Source organism: Parasteatoda tepidariorum, chromosome 1 (assembly GCF_982258835.1).
Source record: "Parasteatoda tepidariorum strain Cologne lab strain chromosome 1, Ptep-v5.0, whole genome shotgun sequence".
NCBI classification, from domain to species: Eukaryota; Metazoa; Arthropoda; class Arachnida; order Araneae; family Theridiidae; genus Parasteatoda; species Parasteatoda tepidariorum.
In genome coordinates, this window is record NC_141755.1 from 67,487,131 (window position 1) to 67,503,545 (window position 16,415).

Consider the following 16,415-nt stretch of genomic DNA (forward strand, 5'->3'; position numbering starts at 1 on the left):
ATTTAGCTTAAACAAATTATAAGAGAATTCAAAACCTGAACTATTGATATTTTCATAAGTTAGCGATGTTCTTAATAACTACTAATGCGTTTTTACTTTATTAATAATAAAATCAATGAAAGCATTTAAAGTAAGAAAGATAATTTAAAGCAAATATTGTTTTATTTAAATATAATTAACGTAATATGTCAAACAATTTCAGGGGAACATTACCATCCTTTGCAACATCGAAATCCAGCTTGTCATCTTAAGACACTACTAATGATGCTTGATATCTATTCATTATGCGGTCCATTACATGTAGAATACAAAAGACAAATCATTTTTTCCCACAAAAGACATCACAAACATTCAGTAAAAAAAATGCTCTTCACCATCGTTAAAATATGAATTACCTATTTTCCTCTTCTGCTGTTATGGCAACTAAAACACATTGCTTAGTGCCGAAATTTAAATAATGAAAATAATAATGAAAATTATAATGCTAAAAATGCTATGCAACGTAATGTTATGTTTTGTTGCGCTCCTTTATAACTGGAGTTGGTAGCAGATAAAATTGAGGTAATGAGATATCGATTTTCACGATTTATTTAAAAAATTCTCCATCCAAATTTGGAATATTATTCTTTACGAATAACTAAAGCTTTAAAATTGTATTTTCTACATTTTCAAATTTATAAAAAAAATTAATCGCAACTAGTAATAAAAAATGTTCAACTATTAAGCATTTTGAAATTAAAAAAAGTGAAAAATAAGTAGCTATTATCTAAAGAATTTAAAAATTATATTAAAATTTAATTAGAAGATTTTTGTTTACAAAAGCATTCTGTTTCAGTTATAAGAACAGAAATCTTATACTAATAATTCATAAGTATCTTTTCGTACAGAAACTTATGTTGATAATATTTTAATTAAATGCTTAGATAAAATGAAATATATAAACATTATTCGGCCAGCCGAAATTCTTCGATGTTAAGTATTGAGTTAATACAAATATAAGATATGTTCTAGAGCAAAACATTAATTTAGAAAACCTTGACATACTAAATGTTCCGCTTAACATAGATTTCTACTATTATATGGATCTGTCGTAGGCAAATTTGAAAATTGCAAATAACGTATTGTAATGTTCCAGGAAAAGTGTCCAGTATTTTCCATACAATTTGATAACTTTCAATTTGATTATAATTAGTCTACGTGCCTTTAAGCTACATGAAAAAATTATACGAACATAAATAAATTTATATATATTTAAAATTATTTATGTTTAATGGAACGAACTTCATATCATGCCGATGCTTTAAATGGAGAAGTATAGTGAACCAGACAATGAATGATATAATTTCTAAAACAATCGAATTCTATTACAATCAGCCTGAAACAAATCAGGCTAATTTAGCTACTGGTGTTATATTTTTTTATTAGTCTAATCTCTTTAATGTTTAATAATCTCGATTGCCACAAGCATGAAAAGTGTGAGACAGATTAAAAAATAGAGGTGGCTTTTCTGTTAGCCTGGCACACTGCAAAACATGGCCTGCGTTTGCAAGCAGCCAGATATTTCCTTTTGAGTATAACAGTTTCCTTCAGTTAATGTTAAAAATATATACGAATTTTTGTTTAAAACTTTTTTTAAAATTTAGTTTGAAATAATTTTTTATTGCGTCAATATTTATTTAAATGTTTGATCATTACAACTAAAATGGAATACACGGTACAAACATGATAAGCAGTGTAAATTTCACTAACGAAATTGAGTAATTTCCATTTGATTATTAATCAGTAATCCCCAATTACTGATGACAAAGTATTCTCAACTTTTCCAAAACTGATTATTAAATGCAATAATATTGTTTTTTAAATTTAGTTGTTTTATTAATAATTATAGATTTAGAATTTATAGGATATCATAAAGAGGCCATTTCATAAATTAAAGATTCATCTCATAACTTAAACCGAATTCAAATAGAGTTATGTCTAACATTTGTGTTCAATAAAGCTTTGATCTGATAGAGCATTTTTCATCCATAAAAATAATAATATGAGTTTATATTTACATTTATATGAAAAATAAAGGAAATAGTTTAATCATTCTCAAGTTTTTTTACTTATGCATCTGATAAATTTAGATACAATTTAATCTATTGAAATTTTTGGTTCAGAATGATTCAGTTAATAAAAAGGTTCTTTGTCAGTCTCTGTTTAAAATGGCAACTAAAGAACAACATTTTTGATTTCTTTTACGTTATGAACGATTATTATATCTATTATTATATCTATTAGTATATCTCTGTGACCTAATACTGTCAGCATATGTAATACCAAGAGGTGTTGCAACATGAGAGGAAGGAGGCGGTAAATCTGACTCTTCGTCATCATCAAACATCGGCTTATTGGAGTCATAAGATCGGCCATCATTGTTGCCATTCATCTTTTGAGCGTTGCTGACTTTTAAAAGGTCCATAGGAATTGGTACCCAAGACATTGATTTCAAGACATTACCAATATCGAAAGACGTGATCTTTAAAGGCACTATTTTAATTGTGACAGGATTTGGAGCTGATGAAGATTGATGAAGATTGACTTTTGGTTGTTGGTAATTCCTAGTTGGCTGATTTGCTTTAAATGAGTTTTGGGGAGGGCGATAAACAGGTACTAGAAATCCTGGAGGCATCTGCATTGGTTGTTCAATTACCACCAATTGAGATTCTAGCAAACCGTCATTGGGTGGTTTGATGGAAAAACTGTGTTGCATTTCATTTAAATGCTGTTGTAAAGCTAAATTTGGATTCATATTGAAGTTAGGAAATGGTGGTGGAATGTTTATCATTGGATATACATGCGTACTTTCTCCAAGTAAGGAAGTTCGGTCGAATCCCAAAGGCAAGTGCCTTGCTGATCTGGTGATGAAGTTATTAAAACCAAACCAACCAGGCTCGAATGAACTGCGTCTATTGCTATTTGCGGGCCACTCTTTGTGGATTAAGGTTTCTTCTGGTTTTAAGTAAGTTAATTGTTTAGACGAACCCATTTCTTTATACTTGCCTGAGTCAGAACGAGATAAAATTTGGTCTCTTGAAGATTCTGATGAGTTGTTCGAGTTATTCGTTTCAAAAGTTCCATTAGATAGGTGTACTATTATGAACATCACAGCCAGTGACTACAAGGAGGAAAAGTATAAATTAGTACTTCATAAAATTTGTACCGTACAAAATGTCTCACCTTTGTAAGAAATAAGAGGATTTATTTTAAATGTGTTTTTAGAGTTTTTAAAGTTGCTTCGTTCAAGCTTGAAATGTTTTTTTTTTGTTAGTAAAATTCTAATAGTGAAGTCAAGACTGAAATATGCAATCGTATATAAATTACAAAAATCAGCTATGATTAGATTATGAATAAACAGAATTACTTTCACTAGATTATAAAGTAAAAGTAAAGACCTGTATTGCAAAAATTTGCACTTGACTAATAATTATGTGCATTGACCTGTATTGAAAAAATTTGAACTTGCGAAATAAACTATTTAGAATAAAATTGTATTTAAGTAATTATTGCAGCTCAGCATATAGTATTTTACCCTACAATAAAGAACTATAAGGTTTTTTTTGTTAGGTAAAATAAAAAGATTCTTTTGGAAAGATTGAAGGAGAATTAGGAAGATTTGATTTTAAAAGAAATTAGTAACAGAAAAATATGTTATTAAATTGATATTATGCTATGGTTTAAAAAAATATATATATTTTTAAATCTTCTGACCATGCACTTTTAAGATTTCTTTAGAGATTAAGGAGGGAATTATTTTTCCAGCTCGTTCTAACCACATTTTACTATTACTTGAGGGGAATAGTTTATGTGTTTTTGCCAATAAGGAAATCATTTTACTTTATTTTACATACAACATTACTTTGCACTCAGCATTATAATTTTTATAAAGGTGTTCCATAAAAATCCCCAATAATATGGATTTTTGATCATAAACTAATAATGAAAAAATATTTTACCCATTAGGGGTCACAAAAAAAATCATATTTAAGTGAGGAAAAAAACAAAGATGCTATCAAAATCTTTATATCACATTACAGTAAGGGACATCTAATAAAAGATGAATCAAGTATTAATTGGTGGTTAAAGCTTAAAAGTATTTCTAATAATAGTCTTTCTATTTCTCTCTGCTTTCTCCATTAATCAAACTTGTTGCTTATTTTATTTGCCTTGTACTGTGATTTGTCAAATTTCGATAACGTTTTTGTTTTTTCTCCACTGAAATATTAACTTGTGATCTCCAATTATAATATTTTGTTTTCGTTTCTGGGAAGTATTCTAAAAAATACTTATAAAGAGTGGTCTATTGAAAGCACCTTCTGTAATGCGTATTATAACAATTTCTGCTAAAATAAGTCAAACCAGAAAAATTAGAGCCAATAAAGGAACTCATCTTTAGTAAGAATATTTTGCAAAACATAAAAATAATGCAAAGCGTATAATACATTTTTGATGAAAGTAGATTTTTCTGCAGTTCTTGTATAAATTTCAAGTATATTAATTCCCATTTTTTATTCCATTTACCCAACAATGTCAAGTGATCAGCTTCCAGTTATGACGATACAAATCCCGCACCCAGTGCGCACCTACCACAATACTGACTTAAAATATCCTCAATGGTAGACGGATCATGGATTAGATTCCACTGGTCGGCAGGCTGACCACGGGAGGTTTCCGCGGCTTTCCTCTCCATGTAACGCAAATGCGGGTTAGTTCCCTCAAAAAGTTCTCCACGAAGGTAAATTTCACCCCATACTTGATCCATAATTCCCTTGTCTTCTGGATTGGGTTCAAAATTCTGAGGCTACGTAGTAAAAATTAGTAGTCGTGAACCCAAAACAGGGTCGGGTGTTCAACGACGGTTATAAAATAAAATAAAATAACTGCTTAATACAAATGCCATCTATGAGTGTCAGAACTAGATAAACTGCTAAAAGAGTAAAGTTAAGTTTCTGTATTTGCTAGTTAGAAGAAAAATAATTTTTAAAAATTTTAAGACTAACTTAGAAATCGATTAGAAAGACTAGATTCTTCAAGGCTTTAACAGTAATGTGTTCATTTCATTGAATAAAATTCTTTTTAAAAACTATTCGATACTACCAAAAATTTAACAAATATTGAAATAAAATTATATCGTGTTTAGAAACATACTTTTCCAAAAATGAGACGAATAATTCAGAGATTAATATGCTGAACATGTTTATTGGTCATATTACACTCAATACTACCAATTACTTTATAATTGCATAAACAAAATATAATTTTATTATTCAGATATGATTTTTTTCAAATTTATTTCAAACACCAAATGGTATTTCAAATTCCAAATGCGGAAAAAAATTTAGCAAAATGAAAAAAAAATAATAATTAGAACTCCCAGTTTCACATAATTCATATATTTATGTATAATGATATAATACTTTGATAAAAACCTCATTAAGAAATAAAAATATACCTGAAAAAGCAAGAAATGATGTAATAAAACTCAAAACAAAACACAATGTAATATGTTGACAACAATAAATCTATTGAACGTTTAAGACTTATAACTATTTTTATATTTAAATTGTTTATTAAATAATTTATTTCAAAGTTTAAAAAATTTTATATACTCTAAGAAATTAAAGAAAACTTTCATATTAAAAATATTTCTCAAAATTATTAATTATTACTTAATATGAACATAACTATTTATAATTTTTTATTTTTTTAAATAAACCTAATACAGAACCAGTAATGTAATTAATATTCCTTTCAAACAGTACGTTCAGATTATGCAAGCTGATTACGCAATCTTAACTTACATGCATAAAATAAGTTAAAATAATGAAATTCAATAATAAATATGTAATTGAGAATCAATTTGTTACATAGTATACGATGGGTCAGAGAATGTAAATCAGAAATTTTGCTAATTCTGATCTGGCACACTCTTCAATATTAAAACTATTTTTGTTACTTAAAAGTTTTTAACCTGAATTTAAGCATGCATGTATGCATGTGTTAATATCACAAATATCTAAATCCCAAACGATCTTTTATCTCAAAGTGAACTAAAATTCAATAAAGTAATTTGCCGGAAAATTATTTTTTAAACTGGACAAAAATTATTTGAAATAGCGTTAAGAAATATACATTGGGCAAGAATATGTATGAAAAATTAAACACAATTTCTAAATGTTTAATTTAATTACATGCCTCTTCACTAAAATTATGCAAAATTATTTTTATTTAATAGTATGCATTTTTGCTTAGTAATATGCATTTTTACTTAATGACACGCATTTTTTTTAAAAATTAACTTTAAAAAGCTTTTTAAATTTTTGTAAAAAAAATTAAGACCCGTTATCCAGTTAGGCACATTATTAAAGTATCAATATTATTAGTTTCCCTTAGCTTTTTAAAATTATAATATAAACTACTTATAATATAAGTAAATTTAAATAAATTATTAAAAATTAAATTTAGGTAAATTTAATGTAAGTAAATTTATCATTTATTACATGTATGCCACTTTATGTATATGTATTACTTAGAACGGCTGCCTTATATTATAATCAAATGTATAAAAAAGAATTTTTTTTTCCTCCGAAACGTTTTTAAAAATCAGTAAGGAAACTTAATTAAAAATTATGTTTTAAACAGAAGAACTAATAATAATATATATTATTATTATTATTAATATTATTATATTTAAAAGAAGTCTCATAAAGCATTTTCATCAAATATTAAAATTATAAATTTTTCTTCTTTTTTTAAATAAAAAATATAATTTGTATGGATTTCAGCCCTTTTGATATGTATGTCCTGTATTATATAAGAAGACTAATTTATAAATAATGTTTATTCTAAGGATTTAATAAAGTTGAACAACAAAAACTCACTTGAAAATAGCATTTTACACTGAACCACATTGCAGTAAAATACAAAGCAGATTCGTAAACAAATCAAGTAGAGAAATATGTCTTTCTATCTTTAGTAAAGAGAATACTATGAGGATGGTTGCTTAAATGAGATCAAGTCTCCAAAAATTTCTCATTTATATATCTCCAGGATAAATCCTTAAAAGAAGACCTAGATAACCTTCCGTAGTCCATATTGAACTTAATAGGTCCAGAAAATCTTTTCTTCTTTTTCCTTCTCCACTTCATTGATCGATGTTCATAAAGATGTTCTAAACTAAATCTCGTACGGACACAGATCATTATCGTCCCAGATGGACAGAAATAAAACGAAATTATTCTGTTGTTTCGATTAAAATAATAACAAAGAAGAAGAAAAAAATCGTGTTCTTCCAACTTGTTCTTGACCTTTGGAGAAAAGCAGGGTGCGAAAGTACTTTAATCTCAGAAGCAGAAACCGTGTTCTTTTTTTAATACTTTCCAAAAGGAACAATAGGAATTAAGCAGACGATAATGTTCATTTCTATTTCTACGAATGACGTCATGCTTGATGACTTGATTGTGACGGTCGCGCTTGAAAGGAAAATGCATCTAACAATACCTCCTTTGATGAAAGAAGAAAAAAGAAGATGCATCTAAATATAGAAATTGTGTTTTGGGGTCTTTTGGAACAATCTTAATATTCTGTTTTGTAGTATTTAACAAGAAAAGATTCGTCATTAACGCTTGGATCTTCATTTTAAAGTTCTGGCTTGAAAATAGCATTCTGCCGTTAGACATCATGAGAGCGTTTAAACAAAATCATTCAAATTATGTCAAAAACAACCTCAGAACGTGGTTTATATAAAAGTTTCTTAGTACTTTAAAGAAAATAATTTCAAAATTCAACGATATCACGCGTTTCGCTAGTGATTGATGGCAGTGTGTTCCTGATGAAGTACTGTTTGTGCTAACATGTGTATTATTAAAATTTGTTTGGTTTTTATTTAAATTTCTCAAATTTTTTTTAAAAAATTGTTTACTTAAGACAATTTTGGTCTTAGCTGCTTATAGCGCTTTTCCATTTTGACTTAAATTACTTAAATTCTGGTGTTCATTTTTGTTTATTTTAATTTTCATACTGTTTGAGGTGTGCGTATGATGCATTCATGCAAATGGTATTTAGGTAGGTGCAGCTATTGATTATATTAACGTATGAGAAAACTCTGCATCCATTCCATTTTATCGTTATAGTAAATGGTAAGAACAGTTATCTAAATTGTTTACAATTTGCAATTTATTGATTTGTAGAATTACTTAAAGAAACGTCTTCATATAAGCTGCATATTGTACACATTACTGATGCAAACGATGTTTATATGATACCTTTTTTTGTTGTTGGATGTGAAATACTCAAAGTTCAAAAAGTTCTTGAGAAAAGAAAATTAAAAAAATTCAATTTTGCTTTGTTAAATTACCTGCCTGAGATACAATTAACTTGGGTTAAATTTTAGAATTTTCAATGAAACTTTAAAGTTCAATTAAAACAATATGCAAAACTTGAACAGCACGATTTTAAAGTAAGTAATAATAATTTTACTAAAGAAACTACTAAAAAGCATTAATGAAGTACACTTGATGCATTATTGAATAAGACTTAAATATCATTCATGTAAGTATGATAACTTTGATAATCATTTTCATAGAGGGTGGCCAAATGTTTTAGAAATGTTCTCTATCTGAAGAAAAAAAATTTGCATTCCGTTTCCGATGAACAGTCAGTTCGTCGGAAACTGTAAAATGTGAAAAATTGTTATTTATTAGCGACTGTGGGGTTTTATGAGAAAACAGCACAATATTTTAATTTAAGTCTGAGTAATGAAGATTTTAAAAACAATAAAAAAAAGGAATAACTTAGGTTTTATTGTTAATAAACCTTTTTAAAGGCTCAGTCAGTCCAATTCTGAGTAAAATAAAAATGAAAAACTGAAGAAACCTAACTCAGCTATTAAACAATCTATTCAACAATTAATATTTAATTACACAAAGAAAAACATTTTTGGTAATATTACTATTACCGTATAGTATAGTAATGACACTTCTAATTAAAAAAAGCAAAATCATGGTTAATAAAACCTAAATATACGGTATTTGAATCCTTCATTTAGTAGTTTTAACGTTCATATGGTAACGACGTACCGTAAATTCTGGTTTTTAAAAAAAATTTAGTTCCTATTTACCAAACTTTATTAAAAAAAAAAAAAAAAAATTCGGAAGTATATTTTACCGAATAGATTAGTTTTAAGCCATACTGTTAAGGTATCATAATAAAATTAACATATTTCATCGCATTTTTCAATACCATATTTAATCTTTAATTTTACAAGAGTAATTCCCAAAGCGCTTGAGTAATAATTACCGAGATTTTTGGTGTTACAATAGAGCCAGAAACACGGTAAATTTTACCATATTCTGGCAGATTTGTCTATACTTTTTACTCTGTGTGATATAGCTTTTAAATTGAAAGTTCTTTCGAACAAAAAAAAAATAGAAAAGAGAGAATAGAATGGTAAAACGAGAGTGAACAACCACAGCAAAACATACCAGCACCACAGGAACATAATTCAAACCAATAAGCTCGTTCCAGGGCCACTTCCTCGCTATCTTATCACACCGTTGTACTAGTGACAATCTGTTACATTTTCTGGAATTTTTATATTCAGCCGCGTATGATAATTTCTTTTCTATTTTGAATTTTTTAAATTTTTAATAAATCCTGCAGCAGGCTGATTATTCGTGCCTTACATCTACTTCCATCAAAACTCTACAATTAATTTTGATAATATGCGAGTATGTGTTTTGATAATATGCGAGTAAGCAGTGATGAAACATTGTTTTCTCTTTATACTGTCTCTGGCCAAATTATTAGACGAGCTGTAAGATTCTATGTAAAATCTTAATTATCAGGCGATACTATACAAAATTATTGTTTTTACGTGACTGAAACAGGTTTACACTTGTTCATGTTCGTGTATCAATTAGTTAACATTGTAATGCAAAACATTAAAAATAAAAACAAATAGGAAGTATGTAAAAAATTTCCTGAATTAAAACCCATTACATGTATGTTTAAATATAAAAGTATTGCATATAAACTCGTGCAAACCATGTCATCATTAAAACACTACAGTGCAACTAATAATTTGGTCTAATTATTATAATATAACAATATAATACCCTATACAACAAATATTCTATATTTATATAACTTATCATCTAATTTATCCTATCTTCCAATTTATATTATATATTGTATAATTCAACTAATTGATACACGAACGCAAGCAAGTGGAAACCGGTTTCAATCGCGTAAAAGCAATAAAGTTGTATAGTATCAACTAATAATTAAGATTTTACATAGAATCTTATAATGCGTCTAATAATTTGGCCAGAGACTGGAAATGACAAACCACAAGTGAGAAATAATTTAAGAAATTATTAAAATAACATCATTTGAATTACGAAATTATTTTAAATTTAAAGTGCTTTATGTAATTAACTGTTTAAGATTAGATGGGGATCAAAAAGAAGCATCTCTCATCACATCTTCTTTAAATTATGATAAATGCATTCACTGTTCTTCTGTTTAGTTTGAATGAATTTCCCACGATGAAGATCTTCAAATATCTACTAAATGAATGTTCCTTTTAGTTTCCTTTGAATTACATTACCCAATTCAGGTCAAGCGAACTACTCTTTGGTAAATAAGCACTATACTGAATATAGTGTCACGTAATTGTTAAAGAACTTATTTAATACCTCTTTTTTAAGTCTACTAAAGTTAATTATTAAACATAGATTTTGGTAGCGAACAAAGGTTTTATCAGACCACCAGTTAGAAATGCATTTTACTGTATTTATTTCGCTTCATATTTTTACTAACCCTTTGACGCAAATGGGAAAATGGTGCTCCTTATATATATATATATATATATATATATATATATATATATATATATATATATATATATATATATATATATATATATATATATATATATATATATATATATATATATATATATATATATATATATATATATATATATATATATATATATATATATATATATATATATATATATATATATATATATATATATATATATATATATATATATATATATATATATATATATATATATATATATATATATATATATATATATATATATATATATATATATATATATATATATATATATATATATATATATATATATATATATATATATATATATATATATATATATACATATATATATAGCACAATAAAAACAAAGAGAAAAACGAAAATAATTAATAAGTTTTATTAACTGCGCATAAGCTGCAAGTATATAGAACTCATAAAATAAGATAAAAAATTGAGAAAATATGGAAAAAAATAAAAAATAATGTATATATATATATATATATATATATATATATATATATATATATATATATATAAACTGCTGTTTGTAGAAAATGCAACACCATGAAGGAATCATCAGAATCAAATGAAATTCGCAGCAAATGTCAATTATAGGATATTATGCAAATTAATAAAGTTTCAGAGCCATCGCGCGTGCGTGGCGCGCGCAGCGCCCTCTGAATTGATGCTGAAAGCGTATAAATAAAGTGCTGTAGCGGGACGTTGAAAATAGTCTATGATTATTTGTTAGTGGCAAACGTTTAGTGAAACCTGAGTATGCCTCCACGACGGAAGAATAAGAAATTCAAGCAACTTACGGAGTTTGAACGAGGGAGGATAATCGGCCTTCGAGAAGGAGGATTTTCCTATCGCGCAATAGCAGCTCGTATGCAGCGGAACAGTTCCACAGTGATGCGAGTTTGGAAGCAGTGGACCGACGAGCACCGAACAACTCGAAAAACAGGCACTGGACGACAGAAGGTGACGTCAGAGCGCGATGATCGACACCTGCTCCGCATGGCGGTGAATGATCGCACAGCTTCCTCCAGGCAGCTGGCAGCACATTGGTCTACTGCTACAGGTGTACAATTGTCGGCTTCGTCAATTCGTCGTCGTCTGCTGCGCCGTGGATTGCGTGCAAGGGTGCCATTATACAGGATTCCCCTCACGGCGGATCATCGACGGCTGCGTCGGCAGTGGGCTCTTGAGCACAGAGACTGGCGAGCTGATTGGCACCAAGTTGTCTTTTCAGATGAATCACGCTTCAATTTGTGGACCCATGATGGCCGTGTTCGTGTTAGACGTTATGCCGGTCAACGCTGCCTTCCTGAGTGTATTATTGAACGACATAGTGGTCGAACACCCGGAGTTATGGTCTGGGGTGCGATTTCGTATCATGGACGATCCAATTTGATACGAATTGAGGGTAATCTCAATAGCAACAGATACGTCCGTGAAGTGCTACAGCCCGAAGTCGTTCCTTTCCTTCAAGGCATCCCTGGAGCTATCTTTCAGCAGGATAATGCACGCCCACATGTTGCGCGGACTGTTAGAGACTTCTGTTCAGCACAACGCATGCAACTTCTTCCTTGGCCTGCTTATTCGCCGGATATGTCGCCTATTGAGCACGTGTGGGATATGGTTGGTCGGCGTCTCACTCGTGATCCGCGTCCTGCAGTTTCCAAAGACGAACTTTGGTTGCGCATACAAGCGATATGGAATTCTCTTCCTCAAGCAGATATTCAACATCTGTTTGACTCCATGCCACGTCGTATAGCAGCACTTATTGCAGCGCGTGGTGGCTGCACCAAATACTGATTTCGGACGCTTAATTTGTTTCTTTTGTTTTGAAAATTTCATCATTTATTTGTATCAGTACAAGTCGTTTCTGCATTAAATTTCATTTGATTCTGATGATTCTTTCATGGTGTTGCATTTTCTACAAACAGCAGTTTATATATATATATATATATATATATATATATATATATATATATATATATATATATATATATATATATATATATATATATATATATATATATATATATATATATATATATATATATATATATATATATATATATATATATATATATATATTAAGATTAAATACAAAAAGTAATTACCTCATACGAGAACGAAGTCATTAACATAAAATAACAAGCTAAATGATAACTAAAAAGCCATCTTCTGAAAGGACTAAAGAAGCTGATAAAGAGGAAAAATATTAAAAAAAGTAATTAAAGTGACATACATAGATAGAACCTTTTACCTTTTTTTTTTTTAAATTTTCATTATTTCTGCATTTGTATTTTGAAATGTATATAAATTATAAATTATAATTGAAATGTATATAGAAACCATGAAAACCTGGGCGAGCCCATTGTTATAGATGGAGGATGGTCATAATGAAATGGCTCTTCGGTGTTTATATATATACAGTGGTGGCCAAAAGTGTGGACACTTTTTGAAAGTTTCATGTTTTTCATCTTCGTGTGCTTGTAGAATATATTATTTTTCACTTAAATACAAACGTTTACATATTAAATTGAAGGTAATTTAATGCAAAATTTAATAATAAATACAGTATTACAATATCTGTATTACCAAAAAAGTTATGCAATTAATAGTAAGATCTATCTTAGATTTGCATTTTTTTAAAGTGATACTTACACAATCAATACTTAGTAGGAATACCCTTAATTTTTAAGACAGCTTCACAGCGTCTTTTCATCGAATGAACGAGTGTTTGGATTTCATCTTTCGTAATCACATGGTGCCAAGAATCATTTATAGCTTAGTTGTCTTTTATTGGATGGACGTTTTTTTGGTACAAGAATTTTCAAACGTCGCCACAAATTTTCAATTGGATTGAGATCAGGGTTGTTTCCTGGCCATGGTAATATATCTATGCCTTTATTTTGAAACCATGCTTCGCATACTTTTGCTGTGTGGCATGGAGCTGAATCCTGCTGAAAAATAAATGGTGCGTTGTTGGTGAAGAGATCCCTGATAGAAGGTATCAATTTTGGTTTCAGGGTAGTTTCGATGTATTTTTTGGCATTCAGGATGCCATTAATTACTTGAATTCGACCCACACCATCTGCAGATATACATGCCCAAACCATGACATTTTTTTGATTTTTAGTAGTTGCTTCAATGCAATCAGGATGAAGTGCTTCACCTACTCTACGTCTCACGTATTTTCTACCATCACTTCCAAAGAGCGATATTTTACTCTCATCAATCCAGATTACTTGCTTCCATTGATTTTCTGACCATTTAATGTGTTTTTTTGCCGACTTAACTCGTTTTTTGAGTTGCTTTTGATTTAAATATGGTTTTTCCCTTGGAATTCTAGCTTGTAGTCCAAATCCTGATAAGCTTCTTCTTATTGTTCTTGAACTTGCTGCAATACCAGCAGCATTCATTTCGCATCTAACGGCATCTGATGACATTTTTCTATCTTGAAGGCATAGCCATTTAATTTTTCTATCGGTAGTAGCACTTGTGCATTTTTTCGGCCTGATTTGGCATCCTGAATGCCAAAAAATACATCGAAACTGTCCTGAAACCAAAATTGATACTTTCCATCAGGGATCTCTTCCCCAACAACGAACCATTTATTTTTCAGCAGGATTCAGCTCCATGCCACACAGCAAAAGTATGCAAATGCATGGTTTCAAAATAAAGGCATAGATATATTACCATGGCCAGGAAACAGCCCTGATCTCAATCCAATTGAAAATTTGCGGCGACGTTTGAAAATTCTTGTGCGAAAAAAACGTCTATCTAATAAAAGACATCTAAGTGAAGCTATAATTGATTCTTGGCACCATGTGATTACGAAAGATGAACTCTAAACACTCGTTCACTCGATGAAAAGACGCTGTGAAGCTGTCTTGAAAATTAAGGGTTATCCTAGTATCACTTTAAAAAAATGCAAATCTAAGATAGATCTTATTATTAATTGCATAACTGTTTTTGTAATACAGATATTGTAATACTGTATTTATTATTAAATTTTACATTAAATTACCTTCAATTTGATATATAAACGTTTGTATTCAAGTGAAAATTGATATATTCTACAAGCACACAAAGTTGAAAAACATGAAACTTCCGTAGAGCCCTAGGGTTCAGTGGAAAGGTCACAGGGCCTCCGAAAGATAGGGTATTTTTAGTTATGATTTTCGAACCTGTAACAATTGCACATTATGCTACAAAAATCTTCTGAAACGCTGTGCAGTAGAAGACACTATTTGCTCGAACCATGGGAAAAAATACTCCTAAAAAAACCGTTGTAGATAAGGCAAGAGAAAAAAAGGAGCAGTGAGAAAAAGCCCTACATTAGCAATTAAATGAATTTAGTGATCAATTTCATTGAGAATGTTAAACGCAAATTTGATGTTATTAGATATTTATTCGAATGTAATTAGAAACCTTTTTTTAAAAAACAAATTTCTAGATAGAAATTAACACTGAAATTTTTTTTAATTATATATAATACAATCATAGTATATATATATTAATAGTATTTTATATAATGTTCCGAGCAGAACAAAGTCTCTCAGGAGGCTAATTTTGAGATAAGTAGCTTATTTTAAAGCCTAAAATAAGGAGGCTAATTTTGTGATAACTGGCTTATTTTGGAGGCTGAAATAAGGAGGCTAATTTTGTGAATAATATATTTACGTTATAAAAATTATGCCTCAAAAAATCACTAGTAGGAAAATTATTGGTTGTATATTACTTTATCAGAACACAATTTGTTTGATTACTAGGATCCAGAAAAATTTTAGTGCTTTCTTGAGAGCCCTGATCAGTTTTTTACAAATAGTAGTATGAAAAGCGAAAAGTTCCTTTTATGAAGTTTAAATCAACCTTTGTACTTAACGTAATTTTTTTTTAAAAATATATATAATTCGTTAGAATAAATACTTAATTAAATTTAATTCGGGCTAAAATTGGTCGACAGCCCCAATCGAGTTGTAAGTTTAACTCATATTATAGTTAAAGTGATGCATTTTTAGTAATTTTTTTACCGTTGCTTTTTTTCTTTTTTTCCCGGTTGTCTTTTGGTTGTTTTTTAATAGTGCACATAGTATACTTACATAAACATAATATCTATATAAACAGTTAACAATTATATAACTTTTCAATTAATGTTTGTATGATATTCAATACGTTCTTACTTAAACTATTGATGTATGAAAATTTCAAATTAGAATTAGATTCTGGAGAGAACATACAAGAAAAAGATTATGTCGACATAAAAATGGCGATAAAATTTTTTTTGAGTAGTTCGTTCGCTCAACTAATCTATGTATGTTTTTGTTATCGTGAAATTATTATTTTTTTCGTTTTCCATCATAATACAAACAGTTTTAATGGCGCTATATAAAATGATTGGCATATTTTTATCCCATTTCACTACTGAATTTAGATATAAGACAACAAAACAATTACACCAAATTGCTGGCGTTACTTCTTTATAGAATATTGAAGTCAAAAAGAAA

The 16,415-nt window shown here is 29.0% G+C and overlaps 1 protein-coding gene across 1 annotated transcript; it reads right to left on the bottom strand.

Moving 5' to 3' along the window:
- Nucleotides 1-1,853: 1,853 nt before the first annotated feature.
- LOC139425432 (uncharacterized) lies at nucleotides 1,854-3,154 on the bottom strand. Its single transcript, XM_071180315.2, has one exon. It carries the CDS (start codon nucleotides 3,146-3,148, stop codon nucleotides 2,246-2,248), a length of 903 nt encoding a protein of 300 aa, XP_071036416.2. The 5' UTR covers nucleotides 3,149-3,154; the 3' UTR covers nucleotides 1,854-2,245.
- Nucleotides 3,155-16,415: the final 13,261 nt, after the last annotated feature.

Bases quoted from the DNA above. Each gene is read 5' to 3' on its own strand.
- LOC139425432 (XM_071180315.2), bottom strand. From the start codon at position 3,148: ATGTTCATAATAGTACACCTATCTAATGGAACTTTTGAAACGAATAAC.